The 27,382-nt window shown below is 61.2% G+C and overlaps 1 protein-coding gene across 1 annotated transcript; it reads left to right on the plus strand.

Moving 5' to 3' along the window:
- Positions 1-812: 812 nt before the first annotated feature.
- VEGFA (vascular endothelial growth factor A) lies at positions 813-22,513 on the plus strand. The gene is made up of 8 exons (XM_055136688.1): positions 813-828; positions 8,279-9,072; positions 11,823-11,874; positions 14,511-14,707; positions 15,439-15,515; positions 15,812-15,841; positions 18,987-19,118; positions 20,647-22,513. The coding sequence occupies exons 1-8, from the start codon at positions 813-815 to the stop codon at positions 20,666-20,668; spliced, it is 1,320 nt and encodes a 439-aa protein (XP_054992663.1). The 3' UTR covers positions 20,669-22,513.
- The last annotated feature ends 4,869 nt before the right edge of the window (positions 22,514-27,382 follow it).

Here is a 27,382-nt window from a genome sequence, read left to right on the forward strand (position 1 = left end):
TGGGGCTCCCCCGTGTCCCCTCTTGCCCGGGCAGGGGCTGTCTCTCCATTTCCCACAAACACTCGCTCTGCCACTCGACAGCTTTCTCATTCCATTCCCTGGCCGCCGGACTCCCGCCACACCCCTGCACAAATTCCTTCCCTCACTTCAGCTCCGCACCAGAGGGCCGGACACCTCACTCACCTTCCCGGGAGGGGCCCCAGGTGGCCTCTCCCCTCTTGCCCCTTCCTCTCTCTCACGCCCTGACATTTGGTCCAGGCTGGGGATGGCCCGAAGTCTCTAGGCAAACACGGGGCCCAGATGTCCCCGTGGCAGGGAGAAGCACGCTCGGGCGGACGCAGGGCTGAGGAGTCAGCGCTTCTCTGCAGTCACCCCTTCTGCAGGGCGTCACTCACAGGGGCTTGGAGATCTGCTCCACAGTCAACAGCCAGGCCCCGGGCTCACCCTTCTCCTCCCGTCCCTGACATCCAGGCCTGGGTGCTCCACCAGGCCTCAGAAATCAGGCCAGCACCTCACTCTGCTGAGCATGCACGGAGGCAGGATTGATTCGGGGCTGTCTCCTGCTCACCCACTGGGCAGAGCTCGCAGGCGCTCACCTCCAGCCCCCAACCCTACTTGTCTGCAGCAACGAGTCCCCGACTTGGCTCCAGGTACACTGTGTGTGACTCCCGGATCTCTTCGAGAGGCACGCGCAGGGACAGCCTCTCACACGTGTGGGCACATCGCCACAGCCCAGCTTGGTGTGTCTGCAGCAGCTGGGCTCATGGAAAGATCCTCCCTTGTCTATGGGGCCTGGCATGGTAGCAACGGCCATGCCTGTGTGCACGAGTAGGCATGTAGGCGCGTGTGTGCATATGTGTGCACACATGTTTGTGCATGTGTACGTGTGTGCACAAGTGCTCTGTGAGCTCCTCTGGCCTTCAGTCTGGAGACTGCAGGCTGGGGGTCAGGGGTCTGGGTTCAGCCCAATCCTCGCTGTCCGCCTGCCCACCCCGTGGCTGCTGGCATGGGCGATGGCCAGTCCTCCCTCTCCTCCCTCCAGCCGCTCCACCTCGAGGACCCCCCGGCTCCCCAGAGCTGCCCCGTGTCTCCCCACAGGATTGAGTCCACCTGGGTTCCCTGAGGCCACACAGCCAGGCTGCCCCGGGAAACGAGGGGCCGTGGGAGGCCGATCATTAGCTGCTTTATCCTGGCTCAGGGCCAGCCATCGGCCCACGCCCAGGAGTTGCGGGGAGGGACCCTCTCGCCGAGAGGTGTGTGTGGGGCCTTGGGCCCGTGTCTCTGTTTCTCCACGCAGGCTCGCTCTGGGTGAGCACTCACTGCAGGGCTGACAGCCCCTGGCCCTCCAAACCTGAGGCCGGCACCCATGAATCACCTTTTCTGAGGGTGGGGTCGGCCACCCCTGCCCCCATCTTCAGCCAGTGCGCTCCTGAGGGTCTGCTCACGCCTGGGCGGAACAAGGCCACAAGAAGACATGTTTCTGTGACACTCAGCAACTGCATGCGCGTGTACATGCATGTATACTTGTGTGTATGTGTGTATTTGTGTGTGCACATGTGTATGTGTAAGTATGTGCATGTGTATTTATGTGTGTATGCATATGCAGGTGTGCTTGCATGCATGAATTTGTGTGCATGTGTATTTGTGTGTATATGCATATGAACGTGTTTGTATACATGTGTACTTGTGTGCATGTGTATTTGTATGTGTATGCATGTGTGTATGTACATGTGTGTTTTTATGTATGTATGTATGTGCATCTGTGCATGTGTATTTGTGTGTTGCATGTGTGTGCAAGTGTGTATGCACATGTGTACTCTGTCTCTATGTGTGCATGTGTGTGGGGGGTGGGTCTTGGGGGCCTCTCCATCTCCGTCCTTCTCCCCAAAGCCCTGGTTTGTTGTGATGTCATCTATGTGCCCAGCTCTGTTCTGAAGAAGAGGGGGCTGCCTGGGTGGGGGCCCACAGGGAGATGTGCCAGCGCCCCCTCCCTCTCCAGGAGAGACAAGTGTGGCCCCTTCCCACCAGCTGCTGGGGTCAGCCGCTGGCCTGCCGTATGCCCAGCCCCTCTGTGCCAGCTGCCCTTGGGGCTGACCCCATTTTACAGATGAGAAAACTGAGGCTCGGATGGATCAAGTTTGGAAAGATGACCCGAGAGAGCCCCACCGGCCTGTGCTGGGAGCAGGGGAAAGGGATGGGTGCCGCTGTGGGGCGCCTGGTCTTTCAGAGCGAGGCTCCTGTCCGTGCCCTCCCAGGAGGAAGGGACTGGAACCGTGTCACCTCCACCTCTGATCCTGTGTGGGATCTTACCACGCCCACTGGCTGTCCTGAGGTGAACATTTCTCTCTTCAAGGGACTTTATTCCTAAAACAAGACTGGAGGAGACGCCTGGCAACACCCTGGGCTCCCAGCTCTGTGCTCAGGGCTACTCTCGGCAGTGGCAGTGGCAGGATGCCCTGTGGCTGGGGTCAAATGGGGTGGCCACAGGTGTGCAGGTCAGTGCCGTGGGCCCGTGCTACCCGCACATGAGGCCTTCCGCTCTGGGCTCACCGCACCCCTACTGGCTGGGTTTTCTCCCCGTGGCGGTTCTCCACTTCGGGCTTCACGTGTCCTCCTGGGACCAACTCGCCTTGGCTTCTGCTCCCTCGTTAGCTTTCTCGGGGATGTTTCTCCTTCCTCCGTGACACTTCTACTTTAAAGACTAAAGCCAGGGGCCTGGAGCGATAGCATAGCGGGGAGGGTGTTTGCCTTGCCTACGGCGGCTGACCTGAGTTCGATTCCCAGCATCCCATATGGTCCCCTGAGCACCGCCAGGAGTAATTCCTGAGTGCAGAGCCAGGAGTGACCCCTGAGCATCGCCGGGTGCAGCCCAAAAAGAAAAAACAAAACAAAACTGAAGCCAGTGGAAGAGGTGACAGTTTGCATGAGGGATCTCGGGATGGACACGGCTAAGGGGGTGTCAGCTATTGCTTTCACCCCTCCAAGGAGCGGGCAGGAGGGGACACGGCCTGCAGCCCATGTGACCTTCCTTCCCAGGGCTGCTGGTGGTGGGAGACCTCCGGGAAGCTGGAGGTGATGCTCACGGCCGAGAGCAAGGCCTTCCTGCTTTGGGTCCTCGCCCAGTGGAGTGGCCCTTGGCTGGCCACCGGCGGGTGTCCTCGGCCCTCCCCCCAGGCAAATAGCAGTGGAGCTGCTGGACTTCCCCAGTGCTGGCTTGTTTGTTTAAATTCTCTGCCAGAGACGTGTTGTCCCAGAGGGCAGGGACACCAGCCCTGAGAGAGGGGCACTATTCCCATGGGTTTGGACTCAGGGCTTTTCCGAAGGAGACCTGATCCCCAGCTCCACCAAAGTGTCTGTCACCCACAAAGGCCCTGGGAGAGCCCAGCACTCCCCTAGAACAGCCCCCCGTCCTCCCCTCCTCCCTCTACGTTCCACTCAGTGGGCAAACTCCTACTCGTCTAATAAAACCGAAGTGTCACCGCCTCCAGGAAGCCCTCTCTGATGCAGCATCCTGGAGAGTTTCTAATGAATGTCTCTGTTTACTTTTGACTTGACCTTCAAGTCAAAACAGCCCTTTCCAGGTGGTGGAGACCCCAGGGCCTGGCCCCGGGTAGGATTGTGGCTGGGTGGGTGCTTGCTTGTTGACTAAATGCCCCTCCCTCCCAACTCCGTAGAGCACCCCTAAAGGCTGATGCCCCTTCTGGTCCCTTGGGCTGCTCGGGCATTTCGTGTCTCTGAATTTCTTTCCCTTCTTGCCTTCTGGGTCAGCTTCGCACAGTGGTGCTGTGCGTGTCCACACTGGCGTTGACCCTCATTCATAGCTGCAGAGCAGAGGGCCAGAGAGGTTGAACAATTTCCCTGACACCACACAGCTGCTGAGATAGCAGTGGGTGCCTTTTGTTCCAGAGCTCTGCGTCTGGGGTCTGGGGGGGGGGGGGTCCCTGTGCCCCTGTCGTACCGGTGCAGCGCTGGGCTCTGCTTGCCTTTAGAAATGACCCAGGCCCTGGCATCAGCCCGGGCAGGGCAGGTTGGAGGGAGAGTTCCTCTCAGCAGGCGCAGAGGACGCAGGACAGGGCCCCTCTGGGTGCTGCTTAGGAGAAGCCATGGAGACAGTCTGGACTTCCGGATCCAGCCAGGGACAGGAGGGACTTGGTTGTGGTGGTGGGGGGAGTGTGTATCCCCAGATGGCCCCACCCTGGCCCTCTCCTGTTGCCCCTCAGCCTTTACCTCCATTTCTGGATTAGCTCCCGGAGGGAAGTGTGTCTCCTGGGTATCCCCTGCCCCACTTTGCCCCATCCTTGGTGCTCAGGGCCTGCTGCACACCCAGATGGCCGGGGGTGGGGGTAGAGGTGGTGCTAGCCTGGCTTTGCGTTGTTTTGTTAAAGGCCCATCAGCAGAAAGAGGAGACAGGGTGACGGAGGGGTGTGGGGACACAGAGAGACTGAGACACACAGAGAGACAACACGAAACAAATATAGAGAGACAGAGTCTGAGAGACAGACAGACAGTCAGACAGACAGACAGACAGACACACACACACACACAGAGCTAGAGAGACAGAGACAGAGGCTGAGAGACTCTCATAGAAACATACACAAACACACACAGATTGAGAGACAGAGAGACACACAGACCAGGAGACAGAGACAGAGAGATGAGGGGAGGGGGGAGAGAGAGAGAAATAGAGAAAGAGAGTAAGGGGGGAGGAGAGAGAGGGAGAGAGAGGGAAAGAGGAGAGGGAGAGAGAGGAGAGAAGGGGAGAGAGAGAGAGAAGGAGAGAGGGGGAGAGAGAAGAGAGAAGAGGAGAGAGAGAGAGAGAGAGGGAGAGAGAGGAGAGAAGGGGAGAGAGAGAGAGAGGGAGAGAGGGGGAGAGAGAGACAGACAGGACAGAGATTCTTTCTACCTCCGGTAATCCCACAGTTTGGTTAGATGGGGCCAGGGACCTGGCCCGGGTGGGGGTATCTGGGGTGAAGACCTTTTTCCCACCACAGCCAAGCCACTGGGGAAGATGTTTAGGCAACAGCTACACTCAGCCCCTCCTTCCCCCCTCCCCTCCTCCCCTCTCCCCTCCCTGTCCCTCAGAGGGTCTCTGTGCGGGCTACACAGGACAGGTTGTCAGGACAAAGTACAAACTCCTGCCCAGGGCCATCACTACTGCCTTTGTCTGCACCCCCCCCCCCTCTACGCCACCCACTGGCTCTATTCCACCCCGTTCATGTCCTTGTCCACGCCCCCCTGCCCCCTCCCGGGACACCTTCCTCCTTGGCGCCATCTGAATGGCTTCAGAGTCACCAGCTGCTGGCCCAGAGGTGGGGCCTTCTGCGGGGCGAAGGGTGCTCTCTCGGACCCAGCCTGACCTTGGGCTGGGCTCACCCGTCTGCTGGTCCCTTGGGACTCTCTACGGGACAGCGCACCCGGACAGTCCCTACTTTACAGTGACCCTAAAAGAGGATGGTCCCTGAGTTTGTCCATGGGGACCAGGTGGTGGGAAGAGAGGGGACAGGTAGGCACCACGGGGGCCCTTGGGGCTGACGATTTGGCACGTGTGTCTCTGCTACTCTCTTTGTGGTTCTTGGGTCACCCGGTGGTGCTCAGGGCTTGCTCCTGGCTCTGCACTCAGGGATCCCTCCTGGCAGGGCTCAGAGGACCCTGCTGAGTGCTGGGGAGGGACCACAAGTGGGCTGTGTGGAGGCCAGTGTCCTCCCCACCGTGCCCCTGTCTCCTGTGTCTCTCTCCTCTTCTGTGTATCTCTCGTTCTCTTTTTCCCAAGAGTCAGCGTGTGGCATGTCGGCTGCACCATCAGTGGGCACTGGCGGTGCCCAGAAGTGTCCGGGGGAGGGTAGCTGGTGTCACCCCATTGGGGGTGGATTCCAGAGGAGAGCCCTGAGGACACAGTTGGGGACAGTCACTGGCTATTTCCCCATGGGCACTGAGGACGGCTGAGATGAAGGGGCCTGAGTGTGTGTATGTGTGTGTGTGTGTGGTGTCGGGGAGTCTGCCTCACCCGGAATGTGACGAGGGTCTTGCCCAGACCCCCACATCTTGGGCTCTAGAGGTGGGCCAGTCTGGGCAGGAGGGAGCATAGCTGCCCAGTAGGAGGGGTGCTGGGTGCTGAGCAGACCCAGAGCTGTCCCCAGACTGTACAGAGACCGGGGACAGGCAGTTGGGTGTGTGTGGGGATAGCACAGAGCAGATGCGGGGGAGGGAGCAGGGGCTCAGACCCGAGGGGCCTAGTCCAGGTTTGGGGGACTGAGGGCTAGTTACCGAGTGCCCCCACCAGGCTGCAGCACCATTTGCCAAGGTAGGGGACTGGGGGAGGGTCGCAGGGGCATCAGCTCAGGCCAGTTGGGAGAAGCTCCAGGCCGGGTCTGCAATGGCAACGGGGTGGCTGGCTCCACCTTTCCCCCAGGTTATGGCACCCACTGGGTTCCCTGGGGGACCCTGTTCCCAGAATGCAGGGTGAAAGTCCAGTTTTCCCGAGCTGGGGTGAGGGATCTGGAGAGCACTGTGGAAAGAGCTGGGGCATTGGGGGAGAAGGGACTATGGGGCAAGAGAGGAGAGGCTGTGGGGAGGGGAGAGGAGACATCAGGTGGGGGGCGGGGGGCTGCTGAGGAACAGCCCCCCAGTCCTGAGGATGAAGGGGAAGATGAGTGGGGAGCGGCTGGCAGCTGGCCCGAGGCTCCTGAGCGTGGCTGAGCCGGTTTGAATCATCACTCAGGCCCTGGCCTCCGTCCACCCCCTCGCGCCCCCCTGGCTTCGGCTCCCTGGCAACATCTGGCGGGGGGTGTGGGGAGCCAGAACAAGGGCCGGCCTCTGTCTGCCCAGCTGCCTCACCCGCAGCCTCTGCCAGGCTCCCGAGCATACGTGGGTTCTCACAGGTCCTCTACCCTTCGGGCCTCTGACTAACTGCTCAACCACACAGCCTCACAGCGCTGCCAAGCCCTCCTCCCCAGAGCGGCCTGGACGCGCCCCCCCAAGGACCCAGGTGACCCCAGCTGTCGTGCCGCCTGGTCTTCTGTCCTGGGCAGGTCAGATGAGCGCTCCAGCCGCAGACACGGCGACCCATCGCGCCCCTGTGCCCAGCACTCTGGGGCTGCGTGCCTCTGGGACCGTTCGAGGTCAGACACGGGGGTGGGGTGGGGGGGCGGTGGTGTTAGGGGGGTCCCCTGCCTCCTCCACCCTCCGCCCCAGCCCATCCTCTCGCGCGGGAGCCGGAGCCCGGCTGTCACTAGAGGGCGCTCGGCCACCGCAGGGAAGCGACTGAACTTGGGCGAGCCGCGTCGGCGCGAGCGCGAGTGGAGGGCTGAGTGTGTGCGCGCGTGTGTGCGTGCGTGTCTGTGTGTGTGTACGCGCGCGCGCGCGCGTGCGGTGCTGCTGGGGTGATTGGAGAGGGGGAGAGGAGCGGGCGGCCAGGGGTCACCCCAGGATTCCGAGGGATCCGCATGCCCCCGTCCGACGGCCCGGCTCCCGCCGCCCTGCAGTATCCCTAGCACAGAGGGGACAGCCTTGCAGCCTTTGGAGTTCCGAACCTCACTTTCCGCCTCCCTCCCCCAACAGCGCGCGGGCGTGCGTGTCTCCGAGCGGAGCGGGGAAGATGGGTAATCTGCAGCCTGTGAATCCCGGTCGGGGACGCGCTTTCCCTTCCTTGGGGGGGTGGGGAGCAGGCAGGCTTCGCTTGGGGTCCCCAGGGGGAAGCCAAGCCTGGAAAGGCTGAGACAGAACCTGAGCCTGGCCTGGCACGGCCCGCCCCCGGGGCGTGTCGGGGGCGTGCCGCGCGGGGGGCGGGGGCGGCCTTTTTTCTAGGCGGCTGGTGCGCCGGGAGCCGCGCAGAGGCTTGGGGCAGCCGGGCTGCGAGGAGGCCGCGGCGCGGGGGGCCAGAGGAGCCGGCGGCGGCGGCGGCGGCGCTCGGGCGGGAGTCGCTAAGAGGCAAGGCGGACGGAGCGGCGGGGTCACCAACCGGGGGACTCCGCGCTGGAATTGGATCTTCATTTATCCAGGCTTTTTACCCTCACTCTCTCTTTCTCTCTCTCTTGTGCTCTCTCTCTTTTGGCTTAGACATTTACAAAGAAAAAAAAAAAACAAACAAACCCAAAACCCAAGACCAACCAAACCGAAAAAAAAAAAAAAGGCAACTGGTCTTCTTTCCCGTTTTAATTGATTTTTGCTTCCCCTCCAATTCCCCGCTCCAATCGGGCCGGCCGTTTTGGGAGATTACTCCTTTTAACTCTCCCCAATAACTTCGGATTTTGCAAAGCAGCGAAGAGAAGAAAGAGATAAGCAAGCGCTCCAGGAGAGAAGTCGAGGAAGAGAGCGAGAGCGAGAGAAAGAGAGACCGGGTCAGAGAGCGCGCGCGGGCGAGCGAGCACCGAGAGGGACAGGGGCAAAGTGACTGACCTGCTTTTGGGGGTGACCGCCGGAGCGCCGCGCGAGCCCTCCCCCTCGGGATCCCGCACCGGACCAGCCGCGCTGACGGACAGACAGACAGACACCGCCCCCCGCCCCAGCGCCCACCTCCTCCCGGGAGGGCGGCCGACGGTGGACGCGGCGGCGAGCCGCGGGCAGGAGCCGGATCCCGCGCCCGGAGGCGGGGTGGAGGGGGTCGGGGCTCGCAGCGTCGCCCTGAAACTTTTCGTCCAACTTCTGGGCTGTTCTCGCGCCGGAGGAGCCGTGGTCCGCGCCGGGGCAGCCGAGCCGAGCGGAACCGGGAGAAGTGCCCGCGCGGGCCGCGAGGAGCCGCAGCCGGAGGAGGGGGAGGAGGAAGAAGAGAAGGAAGCGGAGCGGGGGCCCCGGTGGCCACTCGGCGCCCGGACGCCAGGCTCATGGACGGCTGAGGCGGCTGTGTGCGCAGACAGTGCTCCAGCCGCGCGCGCGCCCCAGGCCCCGGCCCGGGCCTCGGCTGCTGCCGCTCGAGGAGCCCGCGCGGGCGCCCCCGAGAGCGGGCCGCCCCGCCAGCCCCGCCGGAGAGGGAGCGCCGGCCGCGCCGGCCCCGGCCGGGCCTCCGAAACCATGAACTTTCTGCTCTCCTGGGTGCACTGGAGCCTCGCCTTGCTGCTGTACCTCCACCATGCCAAGGTAAGCGGCCGCGGCCGCCGGAGCGCCTCTCCCGGCAGGGGACGTGCGTGCGTGCGAGCGCGCGCGTGGGGGGCTCCGTGCCCCGGCGCCCCGGGCCGGGGCGGGCGCTCGGCGGGAGGGCCCCGCGGTCCAGGCTCGCCGCCCACGCGGGCGCTGCCCACCCACCGGAGTCGCCGCACGTACGATCTGGGCCGAGCGGCGGAGGGCGGGAGCCGGAGGAGGAGGCCGAGGGGGCTGGGCTTGCGCTGCCGCGGGGCGGCTGAAGTTTGCTCCCGGCCGCCGGTCCCGGACACACTGGACGCCCGAGGCCAGCGGGCCTGGCGCGGGGGTGCGCGGGGGGGGGTGCTCGGACCTTGGACTGCGGGAGGGCAGAGCGCGTGGAGGGGGCAGGGCGCGGCGAGAGAAGGGGGCTCGCTGTCACTGCTCGATCTCTCGGGCCCCGGCCGCGAGTTGGGGAAAAGTTTCGGGGGGGATGGCGCCGGGGACCCCCCTCCCTCCCGTACGGCCACCTGCGCCGCGCCACCCCCCGCCCGGCCCCGCTCGCGTCCCGCTCGGTGCCCGCCCTCCCCCGCCCGGCCGGGCGCGCGCGGCGCGGAGCCGATTACATCAGCCCGGGCCTGGCCGGCCGCGTGTTCCCGGAGCCGCGGCGGCCGGAGCGGGGAGCCCCGGGCGGCCAGCGGCGCCCCTCCCCCCGCCCCGTTGCCAGCCGCGGGAAGGTGACCTCGCGAGGTAGCCCCGGCCCAAGGCCCGGGACAGCACCCCCACCCTCGGCCCCTCCTGTGCTGCGAGGAGGAATTTCCTGACGCCCCTTCCCCTGGCCCCCCCTTTTACCCACCGCGGCGTGGAGAGAACCCCCCTCCCCCGAAACCCTTTGGTTCCACTCCCTTGGCTGCCACCCGCCCCCTCTAGCCACCCCGGAGTCCGGGGAGGAGGCGAGGACAGCAGTGTCAGAGGTCTGGGTGCTGGGGCCCAGCCGGGGGCTTGGTGGAGACTCTCCCTGAAGTCCCGACTGGGTGACAGTCGCTGTTCCTCCCCTCCCCCCTACTTCCGAGGGCCGCGCTGCGCTGGAGCGTTTCTGGGGGTGGACGAGGGAGGGTGAAAGGAGTGTCATTCCCCCCCCCCTCCCCCCCCCCCCCGACACTTTTTTAGGGAGGGTTGAACTAGACAGTGAGCCGGCAGCTGGGACAGCCCTCCCGCAGCGGGCTCGCACTGCCCGGCTCCAGGCGCCCTGGCCAGCCCAGCAGCAGGACCAGGTGGCCTTTGGGAACTCCAGACTTGCCCACCCAACTCTCTCCCCTCAGCCGTCTTGGGGTCCTTTCCCGTCTGCCCTGCAACACCTCCCTGCAGCTCGCAGCCCCCTTAGAGAGAGGCAGGAGGACACGGGCCAGGGTCCCTGCTGCCACCCCAGTTCCTCAGACCCTGGCACAAAGGCCTTGGCGTTAGGCCGCCAAGTTGGGGGGGGGGCAGGAGGAGGAGCAGCGGGCCTGGCCAGTGTGTGACCTTCAGAGGCCCCCAGAGAAGGGCACCTGGCCCCTCCTCTCTGGCGCTGCCCCTTCTGGTACCCCCTGGCCTCGGAAGGAGCATAAAGTTTCTGCCCCTTTTCCACCTGGAGGTCCAGAGGAGTGGAGGGTACAGACAGGGAGTGGGCCCTGGGGAATCCAGGGGGCTCTGGAGGGGGTCCCCAGGGAGCTGCAGTGGAAGGGTGCCCTGCTGGGAGCTTGGAAACTGTTATCTGACCTTGGCCCTGGGTGCACTGTCGGGGGCTGGGGTCTGGGGTCCACTGGCTGCCCAGTGTGAGAAGGGGAAAGACAGACAGACCTTGAGGTTTGTCTTGCATGGGGGGGGGAACTACAGTACAGCCGTGCTGCTCTGGGTCTTGGGGGGGTGAGGAGGGGTGCAGTGGGGCTGGTCTGAGGGGAACTAGAGGCACCGGGAGGGCTGCCCCCCCTCCCATCAGGTCCACATGGCAGGGCTTGATGACCTTCACTGCTCCTGGGGAGGAATGAAGGGGTGGGGGTGGGGAGGCCCAGGAGGCCCCCCCCTCCTTGGCCCTGGTGTGGAGGGCCCCCTAGGGGCTGGGCAGTGTGAAGGCTCAGGAGTTGCCTTTGAGGAAGGCGCCCAGGTGAGAGGGACAGGGTTCCCCTCCGTCTGGGAGTGCGAGATTGACTTTGGCAGGAATGTTCAGGTGCTGGGGAGGTTTGGGCTGGGGGAGAAATGGGGTTCCCCCTCCGCCCCCCTCCCCAGCGTGGACACTCAGGGTCTCACCTTCTGGACAACCTGTGGGTTTGCCGAATGGGGGAGTACGGCTGGGAGGGGGGGGCGGGTCGTGGGTGCCCTTGGGTCCCCGGCACCCCTGCACGCCAGCACTGGCCCACCTGGTATTTGTCATGTCAGCAGAAGGTCACCATGCTGTTTTTCTCGCCCCCAGTCCTTCCTTCCTGCCCCTGTCCAAATCTGTCCTCCTGTTTGACCTTAATACTTCCCTCGGCCTGGACCGGGCCCGGCGCTGGCACGCTGGGCAGGGGGAAGCTTTTTGCAGTGAGAGGCGGGGGCCCTGCTGGGGCCTGGGCAGAGCGGTCCCCCCCCGCCCCCCACCACCCCATGCCTGCCGTCTTTATCTTCCTTGGCTTCAGGATTCGGAGCCATTGTGGGGGGCGGGGGGTGGTTTGGGGAGCGAGTGGGTGCCTGCAGGAGGAGAGCAGGTGGGTGGCCGGCCCCAGCCCACGCCTCGCTCTTTGTTTTGTCCTTAGTGGTCCCAGGCTGCGCCCATGACAGAGGAGGGAGAGCAGAAACCCCACGAAGGTGAGTGCTCCTTCGGGTTCTGGGATGGGCTCCCTGGAGCCCCTCAGGGTTGGGGTGGGGAGGCCCAGTTCCTTCTCTGTGGGGAGGGGCTGGAGCGGGGATCCAGGGCTCCAGAGAGAAAGAGGGGAGCACCGTGAGGCCGCCCTGTGCTGGAGGTGCCCCTGCTAGAAATAGCACTTGGAACCCTTTTTCTTTCACTCTTGCCAGTGAGCCAGGCTCCAGGCAGCCACCAGGATCCCAGAGGTCTAAGGGGAACAGGGAGGGGGATGGGCAGCGGTCCCAACCCTGTCCCTTCCTGCCCCCGCACCCGGGGTCCCAGGGGAGAAGGGAGCTCCCAGGTCACTCTCAACACAGCCCTGTCCCACCTTGGGTGTGTGGGGGGGTGTGGCCTTGGTTGCCCAGAGAGCCAGCATGCAGAGGCCCGGGCCTCCTGTGCCCCCCAGCGTGCATTTCTGGGGGAGAGGCCAGAGAAAGCCCTCCTGCTGGAAGGGCCAGGGTGCCGGAACTTCCCTCCCAGGCCAGCAGAGGGAGAGGGCTGGCCGCGCTCCGCCCCGCCCTGCCCAGCCAGCCCGCAGCCTTTTGTTCCGCTGTGCCGGGGACTGTGGGAGCCTCGAGGTCTCTAGGGATGCCCCAGATCTGCCCACCTCGGGAAGCCGCACGTGGCACCTCGCACACACTCTGTCCCCCGCCCCCTTGGGGGTGGGAAGCTCCCCCTGACCCACCCAGATCTTCCCGTGTGGCCGGGGTCGTGGCCGTGGGTGGAAGGTCCGGCCCGTTCTGCATCCTTTTCCAGCCCTGAGCCTTGCCCTTGGCCCACGACCTAATTGCCCAGCCCCTCAGCCTCCTGGTGGTCCCTGCCGCCCGGGAGGGGCAAGACAAGTGGGCTTTGTTTATTGGAGAAAAGGTGGTTTTGTGGAAATAGGGAAAACCCCGGGAGCCCTGGGGTCGGGGGGTCCGTCCAGCCCCTCACAGCTGTGGCCTCCAGGACAGGAGGGTGCTGCCTCCAGGGCCTTGGGGCGTCCCGGGAGCTTTTCCCAGCCCCTCTGTCCCCAGGCAGGACAGTGTCAGGTCAGGCGCGGGCGGTGACTCCTCTCCCGAGTGCGCTGGCTCGCACAGGCTTCTGCTCCCGGGCTCTGGGACGCTGACAGAGCTTCTCTTGTGGAGCCCGACTGGGGCAAGGCGTGGGGGGATTTCATGTGTGAAGAGGGTGCGTGGAGGCCACAGGCGAAAAGAGGCGTGGCCTGGGGGACCCCAGCACCCACCTTTCTGTTTTTTTACCTGTGGCCTTCCCGGTGATTCCTCTCCCCCAGTTCTCTCCTCTTCTCACACACATGCGCACACACACACATGCAAGTGCACACATGCACACACATATACACACATACACATGCCCCCATGCACATGCATACACACGCACAAATACACGCACAAGAACACGCTCACACACGCACACACATAACATATGCACACACATATACACATGTGCACGCACACACATACACATGCACTCACACACATGCACATGTACATGCACGCACACATGAGTCTTGTCTGCCTTTTTACCTCTGCGGGAGCAAAGGGAGGTTCACTTGCAGGCTGCTCAGGGCGCACCGAGCTGAGCTCAGGACGCAGCGGGCAGCCCCCCCAGTGTCGGCCCTCGCGCTCATGGTCATCAGAGATACGCTTAACCCACAGCCCGGAGAGGGAGGGACTGGCCCAAGGTCATACCAAGCCCGGCCAGAACCCCAGGCCCAGCCTCTTCTCCATGCAGGGACAGACCTGCTGGGGTGGAGGGGACGGGGGGAGTGGCTGCGGGGTCACTCTGGAGTCCAGAGTTTATTCCTTCCCAAGGGCCCCGCCCCTGTGGCCCAGAATTACCCCTTCATGCTCCAGTGCCCCAGGCCCCGCGGCCAGCCTGTCTTCCCCTGGACTCCCTCCGGCTTGGCTTCGGGGAAATGCTATGGGCCAGCTGCCTTGTTTTCCGTGATGCAGGCGGTTTCCTGGCCTGGGCAGGGCTCTGGGCGCTGGCAGGGCCAACCCTGCCCCGGTGCCCACTCACTGCTACCTGCTGATTGCGGGCAGGCGGGGGGTGTGGAGGGGGTGCTGTGGCGGGTGTGCTCTGGCGAGCCCCTTGCCTCTTCTGACCCTGATGGCTGGCAGAACTGATCTCCGCTCTTCCGCTCACTCGGTGTGGCTGGGCAGTGGGGTGGACGCTATGGCTGGGGGCAGGGGGCAAGTTAGTCGGCCTCGCTGAGTCTCCAGGCCCCCCATCGGTCAAATCGGGGAATCCTAACAGAACCTCCGAGGAGCACGGGAGGGGAGTCGTCATACCTGCTTGTGCAATGGGGGGTCTGGGGACACGTGGGGCTGCTGTCAGGGCAGCGGCTGTGGGGACAACGGCCGGTGTCACCGGGCAGCTGAAATAAGGCTGGCGGTGCCTTCTTACACGGGAGCTGGAGCTTCCCTCGCAGACAGGGGCTCACTCACGCTGGCCTGGAGTCAGGCGGGGGAAGCAGCCATTATGGTGCCGAGACTGGCCCTCCTGGGAGGGAGCGGCCGGGGGCTCCACTGGGGAAGGCCTTTCCGCTCTGTCCGAGACCCCCCTGCGGGCTCACCGGTCGCCCCCCCCCCCACAGTGGTGAAGTTCATGGAGGTGTACCAGCGCAGCTACTGCCGGCCCCTGGAGACGCTGGTGGACATCTTCCAGGAGTACCCCGACGAGATCGAGTACATCTTCAAGCCGTCGTGCGTGCCGCTCATGCGCTGTGGTGGCTGCTGCAATGACGAGGGCTTGGAGTGCGTGCCCACCGAGGAGTCCAACATCACCATGCAGGTGCGCCCCGGCCGGGCCAGGGCCAGGGCCGGGGGCGGGGAGGGGAGCGGGGCTGGGGCCTAGGGGCTCCCTGGCGCTCACCTGGGCTGCGCTCTCTCGGAGGAGAAACTGCTGGGCCTTGCCGGGCCCCTCCTGCCCCCTGCGCCCGCCAGTGACCTGCACTCTGGGGGGAGCTAGGGCCTGTGTGTCCTACCCGTTCCCTCCTGTGTTGCCCAGGCCCCGAGGGTGGACGTCCTGGACAGGAGCTCCCCTTTTTCGTTTCCTGGGGGACCGTCCCTTCTCTGAGTCCCCTCTCCGGGAAGCCTGGGTGGCAGAGGGATTCCAAGCTAGCATGTGGGTGCTGCCCGCGGTGGAGGCAGGCACGACCCGGGCAGGTGGGAGGGAGCTCCGAGCCCCCTCCCCGCCACTGGGGTTAGGGTGAGGCCTAGAGGGGAGGAAGGGGGGAGGGACGAGGGGCGGCAATAATCCAGGACCCGAATTCCCAGCCTGGCCAACCCTTCATAGCCCTGTCTGCCCTCCAGGGGAGCAGGGGCTCCCAGAGGTCAGTGGGACTGGGGGAGCTGGGGTGGGCCTGAGGCTCTGTCTGCCGAGAGCCCCCGGTCTCCCCTACCTCCCTCGTGCATCCCTGCTCTGTAGGACCCCAGTGCTTTGGGGCTGAGACGCAGGGGTGTCCCTTCTGGGTTTGGCTGGCTGGGTCACTAACGGCTGTCGTCTGCTTCTTTGCCTTCTAGATCATGAGGATCAAACCTCACCAAAGCCAGCACATAGGAGAGATGAGCTTCCTCCAGCACAGCAAATGTGAATGCAGGTGAGCTGGCATTTCCCTGCTTCGGGACGGGGGGGACGCGCCTCTCATCCTGGCACATTTTGCCACCCGCCAGTGCTGAACCCTTGGGCGTTTAGATTTGACTGCGGTGTACCTCTGTTTCCACTTCTTTGAAATCATGCAGAGAGTGGCCGTCACGGCCTTGTGTTAAGGATCACGGGTGTGGTTCTCTGCAGAGACAGGAAGCAGAAGTCCTACTGATTGTTATTATTGTTGACCTATTTGTCACCTCAGTCTGAACCTCTGTCTGCTGTGTTCTCTCCCCCCTCCCTCTGCAGACCAAAGAAAGATCGAGCAAGGCAAGAAAAGTAAGTGACCACCACCTGGCTCTTCTCCTGCTCCTTGGTCACTTGTCTTGGTTTGGGGCTCTTGGCTTCCTCTCTCAGGGGGTCTGGAGGCTTCACTGGGTTAGGGAAGTGGGCCCTAGGGACTTGTGGTGGCAATGTTCTCCAGGATTCTAGAAGGCTCTAGAAAGAGGAAGGCGCAATGCATCCCGGAGCCGAGCTCTCTCTTGGTGCCTTCCAGGACTCCAGCCATTCTAGGCCAGGGCTTACGGCCCAGTGTATCTGCAGGGGCTCCCTGGCTTGCGCCAGCCCCCATAACCCATAGCAGGAGAGGGGGCGGGTGACCACAGGCCAGTGCCACAGGCCAGAGGAGGCGCCTTGGGGCTGTCATGGGGTGCAGGTGGGGTGCCACCTTTGCCTTGAACAGCCAGGCTGGTCGGAGACACTCATCTCTCTGAACGCCGGGCATTTGTGGAGGCTTCCGGTGGCTCAGCATGCAGGGTTGGGACCAGGCTGGACTCACAGGGCCGATCAGGCAGGGTGAGCAGTGGACAGGGATGGAGGGCCAGCTTGCAGGGAAGCAGAGACTGAGAGAGAGCACCTGTGCCCTTCCCTCCTCCCCTCCCCCTGGCTGTCTCCCCTCCCCCTCCTCTGGGGACACTGAAGCCTCAACCTTGAGCCCCAGCTCCTTCTTTCCTGGGTCCTCGACTTACAGGAGTGCACGGCTGTCAGGGCATGAGCGGAGAGCCGAGAGTGTGTGTGCGCGTGCGTGAGTGTATGTATTAGTGTATGAATACACGTGTAAACATGTGTGTGAGCACATGTATTCGTGTGACTACACATTCGTGTGTGCATGTATGAGTGCATGTGTTAGTGTATGAATATATGTGTCTGAGCATGTATGTGCGGGTGTGAGCCCATGTGTAAGTGTGAATACACATATGTGCGTGTGTGAATGCACATGTTAGTGTATGAATATGTGTGTGAACATGTTTGTGTGTGTGAGTGCACACATTGGTGTTTGACTACACATGCATGTGAGCATGTGTATGTGAGTGTGTGTTAGTGTGAGTATCACATGTGAGTGTGTGCATGTGTGCATGTGTAAACACATGTGCATGTGTATGTTCATGTGTGAATATGCACGTGTGTGTATTTGTGTGTGAGTACACACATGTAGTGTGTGTGTCTGTGTGTAGGCTTCCTCCCTCCACTGCTTTCTCCTGAGGACAGGCTTGTCCCACTCCTCACCCCTTCCTGCTTGCTTCTTCCCTTGTGGCAGACTCCATGAGGGGCCTGGAAAATGGAAGAGCCCTGGTTCCCTTGAGAGGGACAGGCCTCAGCCTGCCCCCACCCCCCATTCTCCAGACATCTCTTTACCCAGAGGAAGCTGGGGGGGCTTGCCTGGGCTCGGAAGATGCTGGGGTAGATGGTGTAGCGGCTGTGAAAGGCTGGGAGAGAACCCTGGCCTGAGGAGGCGCCTCTCCAGCCTCATTCACTTTCAGCGCAGCCTCTGCCTGTCTGGGGCTCTGAAAACACCCAGCTCCCCTCACAGCCTGGCCCAGGACCCCTCACAGCCCAGGACCCCTCATAGCCCAGGCCCTGGCCAGCTTCCTGGTGCTCTCCCGTGCTGCCGTGGTTCTGGGCCCCCTCCCCATGCCGCTGCTGTTCCTCAGCCCCTCCAGCGTGCGCCCAGGCTGGGCTCCTGGAGAATCCCTCAGTCTCAGGCTTGGCCCTACCAGAAGCCCCCTGAAACCAGCTGCCCCCGGGAGTCAGGCTCTGACCCGCCCCCCAGTCCTCAGCCTTCAGGGCTGGGCACAGAGGCTGCCTGAGGGACTTTGCCACCTGCCAGGGTCCTGGCGCTGTGAGGTGGAGATGCCCTGTGCCCCACGCCTGGCCCCCCTCCCCACCTGCAGCCTTGTGGGGGGCACTGACAGAATGAGACCCACACCGCTGAAATGCCCACAGTGCCTCACCACCCGGCTGTCCCCCAGCCCGTACTGTGCCCACTTCGCCGCTCCACCTGTCCTCTCGCTCTCTCTCTCTGTCTGTCTTTTTTTTTTTTTTTTTCCAGAAAATCAGTTCGAGGAAAGGGAAAGGGGCAAAAAAGAAAGCGCAAGAAATCCCGGTATAAATCCTGGAGCGTGTACGTGGTGCCCGCCGCTGTCTGGCCCCAGGCAGACTCCCGTCTGCAGGACCCTGTAACCCCGTCACCCCCTTGGTCCTGCCTGGCCTCTCCTCGGCCTCAGGGTCCCTCTCACTCTCACTCCACTAATGGCACCGCTGGGGAGACGGGAGGGGCCCGACGTGCCAGCCCGGGGCTGGGCGGGCCCGGGAGGGCGCAGAGCGGGCCTGGATGGTACAGGGAGGGGCCTCTGGCTTGGCTGGGCACCGCCTTCTCTCACCCACTGGGCACTCACCGGTGGGGGCCCATGTCGCCCGGGAGCCTCCTCACCCAGCTGGTTCCCGCTGCTCTTGGCTTCCACACTGGGGGTTGTGGGAGGGGGCGGGCAGGCGCCACTCGAGGAAGGGGCGCGGACGCCGTGAAGTAGCTCGTGGTTGATTGAAGGGGAGATGGGACAGGTACCAGGAGGGGGACGTGGGGCCATTGCAACGGAGCTCAGGCCCAGCGCCCCTCCAGGGAAACCTCTGCTGGGGGTGCTGAGGCCGCCGTGGGCACTGCCAGGACTGTTGCCACCCAGGGCCTGGCCTGGGGTCCTACTGCCCCAGCCCCCCTTAGCTCCCCTCTAGGGTGGGAGCCCTGGTGCAGAGGTGGCCCTGGGCCCCCGTTGCTATGCCCATGGGGCGTGAGCCCCCGTGCTCTTTTGGGGGTGGGAGCCGTCGGAGCCCCCCACACTGTGTCTGGGGGCAGCCTGCCCGGAGCGGCCCCCACCTGCACTCTCCGCCGCCCGCCTGAGCCCGCTCGCCCAGCGGCCAGGCTGCCTGCCCGCGCTGCCTCTTTCCGCCCGCCGCTCTCTCTGCCCTTCCGCTGTAGCACTTGTGTCCTTCCAGGGCGTGGAAGGAGGCGGGGGCCGGTGGGCCAGGTCCGGGGCGAAGCTGCAAAGACCGTAGGGGGGGGGTTGTTGCATGTTTTTTTTTTTCTTTCGTTCTCTCTTTCTCTCTCTGCTGACGCTCTAGCTTAGATGTCTTTCCTTTTGCCTTTTTGCAGTCCCTGTGGGCCTTGCTCAGAGCGGAGAAAGCATTTGTTTGTACAAGATCCGCAGACGTGTAAATGTTCCTGCAAAAACACAGACTCGCGTTGCAAGGCGAGGCAGCTTGAGTTAAACGAACGTACTTGCAGGTTGGTTCCCAGAGGGCGAGCGAGACAGAGAGGGGCTTCCCGCAGAGCCTCTGCCAGGGCCAGCTGCTTGCCCGGCTGCGAGCTGCCTGCCTGGTGCCCTGTGCAGGGGCCCTGCTTGTCTGTCTGCCTGCCGGCCGGCGGTGCAAACACAAGCGGAATGTTCTGTCCTGCGCCGTGGCTGTTGGTCCTGATGTGTCGCTCTTTTGTTGCTGCTCGTGCGAGGGTCCTTCCTGCTCTGGGCGCCTCCCCAAGTCTGCCGCTGTGTCTCAGCAGGGAGTGAGCCCCTGTCAGTCTCAACACTGGGCTCCGGCTCTGACTGTCGGTCGTGGGGCTCGGGGGAGCCTTTCTTCCTACATGAGGGGATTGGGTATCTGGGGACACTGACTCTCTTGAATCCTCCATAGGTCAGGCCGACAGCCCCCCTCTTTCCATATCCCACCTGAATGGGTGGGGGAAAGGCCAGGCCAACTTTCCTAGATCAAAGGCTTCCTGCAGCCAGGCCTGTGTGGGCCCCACCTCACCCTCATCCACAGTGGGCACCAAGGAAATGGACACGGGACTGAGTCCTGGGGTGAATAGGCTCTCGGTGGCTGGTCGGGGTATGGCCCTGGCGAGGAGGGGGCTTTCAGAGAGAAATTCTGGGCAGGGTGACTGGACCCCTACTGGTCCACTCACAGATCCTGGGAGTGGTGCTCCCCGCCCCCTGCCCCTCTGCCCGTGTTCAGAGGTGTGTGGGTGCTCAGGACCTGCCTGGGACCAGGCCGGGGGTTCTGTCTGTCCTGATCAGCCTGGGGCCTTCACCCGGCTCCTGGAAGAGGCGGCCTGCCTCTCCTGGGCACCTCGGGAAGATGAGGGTCTTGCCATTTTAGGAGTTTTGTGCTAAGGATCCCACGGATGGTCCCGGAGGGGAATGGCTAAAGTGAACTCCACCTGCGGGACCCCAGACTTTGAGCCCAGTGTGGCCGGGTCTGCGGGAAGGAGGGGAGGAGCCAGTCAGGCCCTTGGGCCCTCGCGCCGGGCCTGTCAGAGTGGCAGTGTGGCCCCTAGGGCGGCTGCTATGAGCTGTGTCCCCACCCGTGTGGTTGAGGGTCCCACTTTCCTAGGCAGCCCCCACCACCCTGAGGGCCTGTCTGGCAACTCCCACCCCGCCCCTTAAAGCCCCGGGTGCGGGCCAGGGCCTCCTGGCGTCCACCCCACAGTGCAGATCTGTGCGACGAACCCCCGCCCCATTCCCAGGTCAACCCATCACCCCTCGGTGCTTCTGTGTCTAGCAGGGCTGGTCTCTCGTCCGTGTTCGCCTGTTGCTTTGTCAACTGTCCCACGTGTTTGTCGTGTCCGATCTGGATTGTACAAGCCGGCCACCACGGTTATGGCTCAGGCTGGGGGTTCCCCCTCTCCCCCATGGGCCGGGCTGGTCTCTTCTCCCCTCGTGCCGGGGCCCGACTTCTCCTGCCCGTCCCCCTCACCTGTGCCCGCCCCTGCCCCTCCCGGTGCCGCCTGACCCCGGCCTGTGTCTCGTTGCCCGCAGATGTGACAAGCCGAGGCGGTGAGCCGGGCTGGATGAAGGAGCCTCCCCCCGGGCCTGCGGGAACCAGACCTCTCACCAGGAAAGACGGACTCAGAAAAAGCCTGATGTAGACCACACCGCCACCACCACCCACCACCCCACCGTCACCATCGCCAGAACAACCCAAAATGCAGACTCGGAAATGAAGGACAGAGAGGCTGCTCCGAGCACGCTGGGGCCTGAGGGTGCGGCTCCCACAGAAGCGTTCCCGGGCGGGTGACCCAGCACAGTTTCTCTCGGAAGTGGATTTTGCCATTTTATTTTTCTTGCTGCTAAATCACCGAGCCCGGAAGATTAGAAAGTTTTATTTCTGGGATTCCTGTAGACACACCCACCCACATACCTACATATATATATATTATATATATATAAATAAATATATATATATTTTATATATATATAAAATATATATATTCTTTTTTTTTAAATTAACATTGTAACATTATTGGTGTCTTCACTGGATGTATTTGACTGCTGTGGACTTGCGTGGGGCGGAGACTGTCCCCACGCAGACCCCCGAGACGGGGGAGAGGCCGGGAGGAGGCCCTCTGGAGGCCTGGGTCCCCGACCCCGCCCAGGAGCGTGCATGGCCGCGGCCTGGGGGCAAACCTGTCCCGCTGCGGAAACACTTGACAAACCCAGACCTAGCCCGGCGCCTTGAACCCTGAGTCAATGGACAGGAAGACGAGTGGTGCGGGACGAGGAGTCTGGCCCTGACCGGGAGTTTGGGGGGGCCTCAGGGCTTTGCTGCTCCTGGGGACCCTCCGCAGGCCGCACAAGCGTCCTGCCCCGCCAGGGGCCGTGCCTGGAAGACTCGGGAACGTGGGAAGCCTTCATCTGCCCCCTGCTTCTCAGAGGCCCGGGAAACTGCTGTCCCAGTGAAGAGACACTGGGGTTTGGGGTGGGGGGGGCCTCTGTTGGGCCTTCTCCCACCTTCCCTGCCTGGGGGCTGCCCTGAAGGGCCGCTGCCCTCAGACCGTTGAAACCACTAGTCCTGACCCCCAGGAGACCTGGCGACGTGTGTGAGTGGTTCGCCCCCCATCCCCTTCCCCCACCCCTTTCCGAGGCACCTAGGCGAGGCACCCGATTGGCGCCCATCACGGAGGCAGAGGAAAGAAAGTGTTTTATATACGGTACTTATTTAATATCCCTTTTTAATTAGAAATTAAAACAGTTAATTTAATTAAAGAGTAGGGTTTTTTTCAGTATTCTTGGTTAATATTTAATTTCAACTATTTATGAGATGTATCTCTCTCTCTTGCTCTTTCTTGCGCTCTCTTCTTCTTACTGGTCTTTGTGTATGAGATTTATGTTTCAGTCTCTCTCTGACCGGTGACAGTCACTAGCTTGTCCTGAACAGATATTTAATTTGCTAACACTCAGTTCTGTCCTGACCTTTGCCCCAGCTCCCCGCCACACATTCCTTTGAAATAAGGTTTCAATATACATCTACATACTATATATATATTTGGCAACTTGTGTTTGTATATATATATATATATATATATGTTTATGTATATATGTGATTCTGATAAAATAGACATTGCTATTCTGTTTTTTATATGTAAAAACAAACCAGAAAAATAGAGAACTCTACATACTAAATCTCTCTCCTTTTTTAATTTTAATATTTGTTATCACTTATTTATTGGTGCTACTGTTTATCCGTAATAATTGTGGGGGGAAAAGATATTAACATCACATCTTTGTCTCTAGTGCAGTTTTCGAGATATTCTGTAGTACATATTTATTTTTAAACAACAACAAAGAAATACAGATATATCTTAAAAAAGCATTTTGTATTAAAGATTTTAATTCTGATCTCAAAGCTCCTCCTGGTCTCGCCTTCTCCATGGAGTCCTCCTTGTTGCAGCCCCTCCCCGTCCCTCACATCACGCCCCTCACATCTCCCCATCCCCCATCCCGTCTCCCACCTCTCCCCAGGAACGTGGCATTTCGGAAGGGCTTTCAGGTGGAGGTGTGAGGAATGTGGAGTGTCGTGCCCCTCCATTCTGGCAAGGTTGGCCCCGGGGAACCTGGAGGAGAGGGAGGAATTGATGGCCACAGAGAAAGGACTTGTTCGGGATGGCCTTCAGGATCACATGATCCAGGTTCAGGAAAGAACTGGCATGTGTCTGCTGCCCAGGGGACTGTGTGGAGAGGGCTGGGTTTGGCTAGGGGACCTTGTTGACCGCCACAGCCTGTGGGTGGGAGGGGGTGCTCCCAGGGGCCCGTGACCCCAGGGTGTCATTTGTTTTACCTAGTGAGTCTAAGGTGCTTTGAATCTCTGCAAGAGAGGGACTCACAGCCCTGTTTGCTGTGGAGGAAGATATTCCCTCCTGGCTTGCCGCAGAGACCCCCTGGCCCCCCGGGGGAGGGAGAAGCTGTCTGGGTCTTTGGCCCCTGGGAGCAATGCTTCCTAATCCATTTCCCCTCGGCTTCCTCTGGAATATCTTTAGGGCAAGGGTTGGCATTTTCCGTAAGACACAGTTGCGGGCTGAGAGATGGGTTGGGCACTTGCCTTGTCTATGGCCTGTCGGATGGACCGCTGAACACCAGCAGAAGTGACCCCTGAGTGGAGAGCTGGAAGGAGGTCCTGAGCACCTCAGGGTGTTGGCGCCAAACCACCAGCAGGCCCCTCGAAGATGGAGTTAGAACAGTGAAGAGCCACCAGTTGGTAAAAGTCACCGCGTCTGGTCCAGAGTGGGGGGACCTGCGTGCGGGAACAGTCTTCACATGGCCTCCAGCCGGGAGGAATGGGGAGGAGAGGGCAAAAGTCTGAGTGACCATCCCAGTGCAGGGACACGGACGGGACACTCAGGTGGGGCGGGTGTGTGGGGGAGGCTGGGCGGAGGCTTCGGGGAGCTGGCGAGGGCACCTCGCTGTCGGGCCAGTGGGGACCGTTCGTCAGGGATGGTGAGGCAGGAGGACGCTGACGTGCCCCACTGTTTGGGGGCTGCAGCAGGGAGGCGGCCTCCCGGCCCTCGTGGAGCTTATAGTCCAGAAATTCCCACCTTTTCTAGCGCTTTCCGCCGAAAGGCTCCGTGAGGAGAGACGCTCTCACGGCGCCTGCAGCTGCGACCCTGACCACCCAGCCTCTTCTCCCACGGCACCAGGCCCAGGTGTGGATACGGGAGCCAGCTCGAGTCACCTTTTGGCTCCAAACCCTGCAGAGACTGTTTCAGTCAGAAAAAAAAAAAAAAAGCCAAAGTCCGTCCAGTGGCCTTAAAAGGCCCCTGTGCTGTCCGGCCTGCCCCTGCCGCCGCCGGGACTCCGGACTGACCCTGTCACCCCAGAGCTCCTTTCACAGGCCCCATGTGGCCGGCAGGTGAGCCTGTGACCTTCAAGTCCTTCTACCTCATCAGCGAGGCCCCCTGGGCCCCTTCCCTTGCGTGGGGAGCTTCCTTCCCTCCGTCGCCTCCCCGCTGAGCACCAGCCACTCCAGAAGAGTTTGCTTCCAGTTGTTTGGTTATATACGTCAGTGAATCACATATGTAACTAAACATCTTCCCTGGCCAGATTTCAAAGGGTAAAAGGAAACCAGTGAAGTAGATTTTAATAACATTTTAGGTTGAGTCTATTAAAATTTTTTTTTTTTATGGCTCAGGATGTGAACATATGTGCACGTATGTGGAGCTGGGGACCCTAAGGGGGTCAGCTGCATGCAAGGCAAATGCTTCTCCCCCTGTACTACCTATCTGGCCCGTCAGTTACAAATTTTATTACATTAACCCCCCAATTTATCTAAAACAGCACTTCAACACTTACTCAAGGGACAAACAATTCCTCGGGCCACCTTCCTCTGGCTTCCTAGAGAATCATTGGTTCTGAAGTGTGTTTGGTTCTCATTGTACATCTCGGCTGGGTGCTCAAGGCCCATGTGTGGTGGTTAGTGACCATTTTGGATGTCGTGGCTCTAAGAGGCCAGGCATGTGAGAATGGAGGGTGGGTGCTTGTGCTCTCTCTGTGTTCAGCAGAGCCCGAACACAGTAGGTGTTGAGTGAACACTGGTAAGGTGAAAACCATGGCTGAGACTGCAGCCTGTCCCTGAGGGGTGGGTCTGGGTGCTGGCAGGTGGGAACTTGAACAGAAGAAGGGGGCTTGGAGTCCACAGTTACAGTGGCCGTGGTCTCCTTTCAGCCACGCTTCTTGGGAACGGACTTGTGGGGGTGTTCAGAGAGAGTGAATGACCCGCTCGCATGTAGAAAGCCTGTCAAGGGCCAAGCCAGAATTTAAACCAGCTTTCCCTGACTCCGACTCTAGTGCTCTTTTCCACCGCCCCACGGCTGCCCCAGGCCAGGGCAGAACATCAACAAATGAAAATGAATCGTCTAGACGGAATACAAACAGGCAGAGGGAAAGTGGGACGGGGGGAGGATGTGGCGGTGGCCAGGGCTGAGATCCAGACCCTCCCCAAGTGTGGCAAGGCGAGGCGAGGCAGGGACTGTCTCCAGGGGCGGGGGCTTGTCAGCGGAAGATCCGAAACCCGAGCACAAAAGCGATTGCGACACGACGAGAGCCACCAGAGCCACCAGAGCGCAAGGCGGCGAATAGAACAGAGGCGAGAAGGGGAGTGTGACCGTGACGATGCCATCCCCCGTGGCAGCACAGCCAGGACACCCTCCCTGAAGATGCCGCTCTGGCCAGCCTTTCTCTTTCTCCTGAGAAGGGGTCTAGTTTGTCAGTAGCCCTCAAAGGCCGTCGGCGGATTTGCTTCTCTCAGGGAACTGCCAGCCCACTGCCCTCCCTTTCCTGGGGCAGCTGACCGGGCCAGTGATGTGAGTGAGGACCGGGCAGGGGCTGCGTTACAGACATGGCTGCCTGCAGCCCTGCCTGTCTCCATGCCCGCTGGCATGGAGAGTCTAGTCAGGAAGAGTCTAGTCTTCCTCCCTTGCATCTGGACTGCCCCTGGGACTTGGTGAAGAGAATGGGATGAAGAGATGTTCTGGGGGCTGGAGCAATAGCACAGCAGGTAGGGCGTTGGCCTTGCATGCGGTCGACCCGGGGTTCGATTCCCAGCATCCCATATAGTCCCCTGAGCACTGCCAGGAGTCATTATTGAATGCAGAGCCAGAAGTAACCCCTGTACATTGCTGGGTGTGACCCAAAAAGGAAAAAAAAAAAAAGAGAGATGTTCCAGGTCTTTCGGATGTGGTCTTAAGGGGTGTTTGTTTTTGCCATGCTATGAAGAAGCTCAATTACTTTGAGAGTAGGGGAGAGAGACGAGTGAGAGAGAGAGAGAGAGAGAGAGAGAGAGAGAGTTCAGTCTCAAGTGAACCAATTTAGCCAACAGCACCAGAAGTAGAGCGACTCCATCCTTTGTCCAAGCGTGCAGTTGGGGACCATTGTGTGGTTGTGGTTGTTTTAGGGCTACAGGGTGGTGGCGGTTGTGACCCACAGCTCATACACAGAGCCATCTAATGAAATACTCACTTCCCGGGCCTGGACCCTTTGTCCATTCCCCGCCATTAGGTATTAGACGGGTGTGTGCTGGTCTCAGAGGAGAGAGAAAGGAGCGTCTCACCAGAGACCAAGGTCTGGCTGGTGAGAAGTTGGGTGGAGGGGAGCCTTGGGGGTGAGAGCTTGGCAGGCCCAAGCGGTGTGTGATTCCTAGCTCAACCTCAGTTCCCCCAATGCCCCCACCAGAAGAGAGGCAAGAGGGTGAGAAGAGCAGGCTGGAGAGAGAAGGCTGTTTGAGCCACAGGACGAGGCGACGGCGAGAGAGCAGAGCTGGTTGCTTCCGCCCGCGTTCTCCACAGCAGGGATTGATTACCACCGCGGGGACTGTGGCCTGGAAGAGGGGCGCCTCGCACGTACCAGGGGAGGCTTTCTCGTACACCAGCCTAGACGTGGGTTGACCCTGGGGAAGCCCCACCAGGTTGGCCTCAGACTTGTTGAGAGATAGTTCAGCTGCATCTACAGGATATTATCCATCAGGACGTGGAGGAGAGGGACGGCAGGGAGGGAAACAATAAATATTTATAATTTGCCTGGAAAAGGAAAATGCAAGGCAAAGACAGGGGCTGGTTAAGCCTCTGCAGAGGAGAGGATGGCTGTGATTCAAGGGGGGTATGGGGGGGAGCTAAAACCAAGAGAAGCAGAGAGGCCATGAAGAAGGGCCCCCCACCCCCCAGGGCTTAGAGGAAGGTCGAGCCTGGGTTACCCTAGGATGAAAGAGGGTGGTGAACTGAATCAGATTTTATTTTGTTTTATTTTTTAGGGTTACACCTAGTGGTATGTGGGGGCTTACTCCTGGTTTTGTGCTCAGGGATCACTCTTATTTATTTATCTTTGGATTTGGGGTCACACACCCAGAGGTGCTCAGGGCTGACTCCTGGCTCTGAACTCAGGAATCACTCCTGACAGTGCTTGGGGACCAGATGGGATGCTGGGGATCAACCCCAGGTCAGCCGTGTGCAAGGTAAGTGCCCTACTCTGCCTTCAGTGATCACTCTTGGCAGTGCTCAGGGGGCCCTTTGTGGTGCTGAGGACTGAACCAGGGTCGCTGTGTACAAGGCAAATGCTTCAACTCCTGTACTGTCTTCTGGACCCTGAATAGGATTTTAAAAGGTTGTGTTTGCTTTGGACTGGATCGATAGCACAGTGGGTAGGGCATTTGCCTTGCACGCGGCCGACTCGGGTTTGATTCCTCCGTCCTTCTCGGAGAGTCTTGCAAGCTACCAAGAGTATCCAGCCC

This window comes from Sorex araneus, chromosome 4, assembly GCF_027595985.1.
Source record: "Sorex araneus isolate mSorAra2 chromosome 4, mSorAra2.pri, whole genome shotgun sequence".
In the NCBI taxonomy this organism is placed as follows: Eukaryota; Metazoa; Chordata; class Mammalia; order Eulipotyphla; family Soricidae; genus Sorex; species Sorex araneus.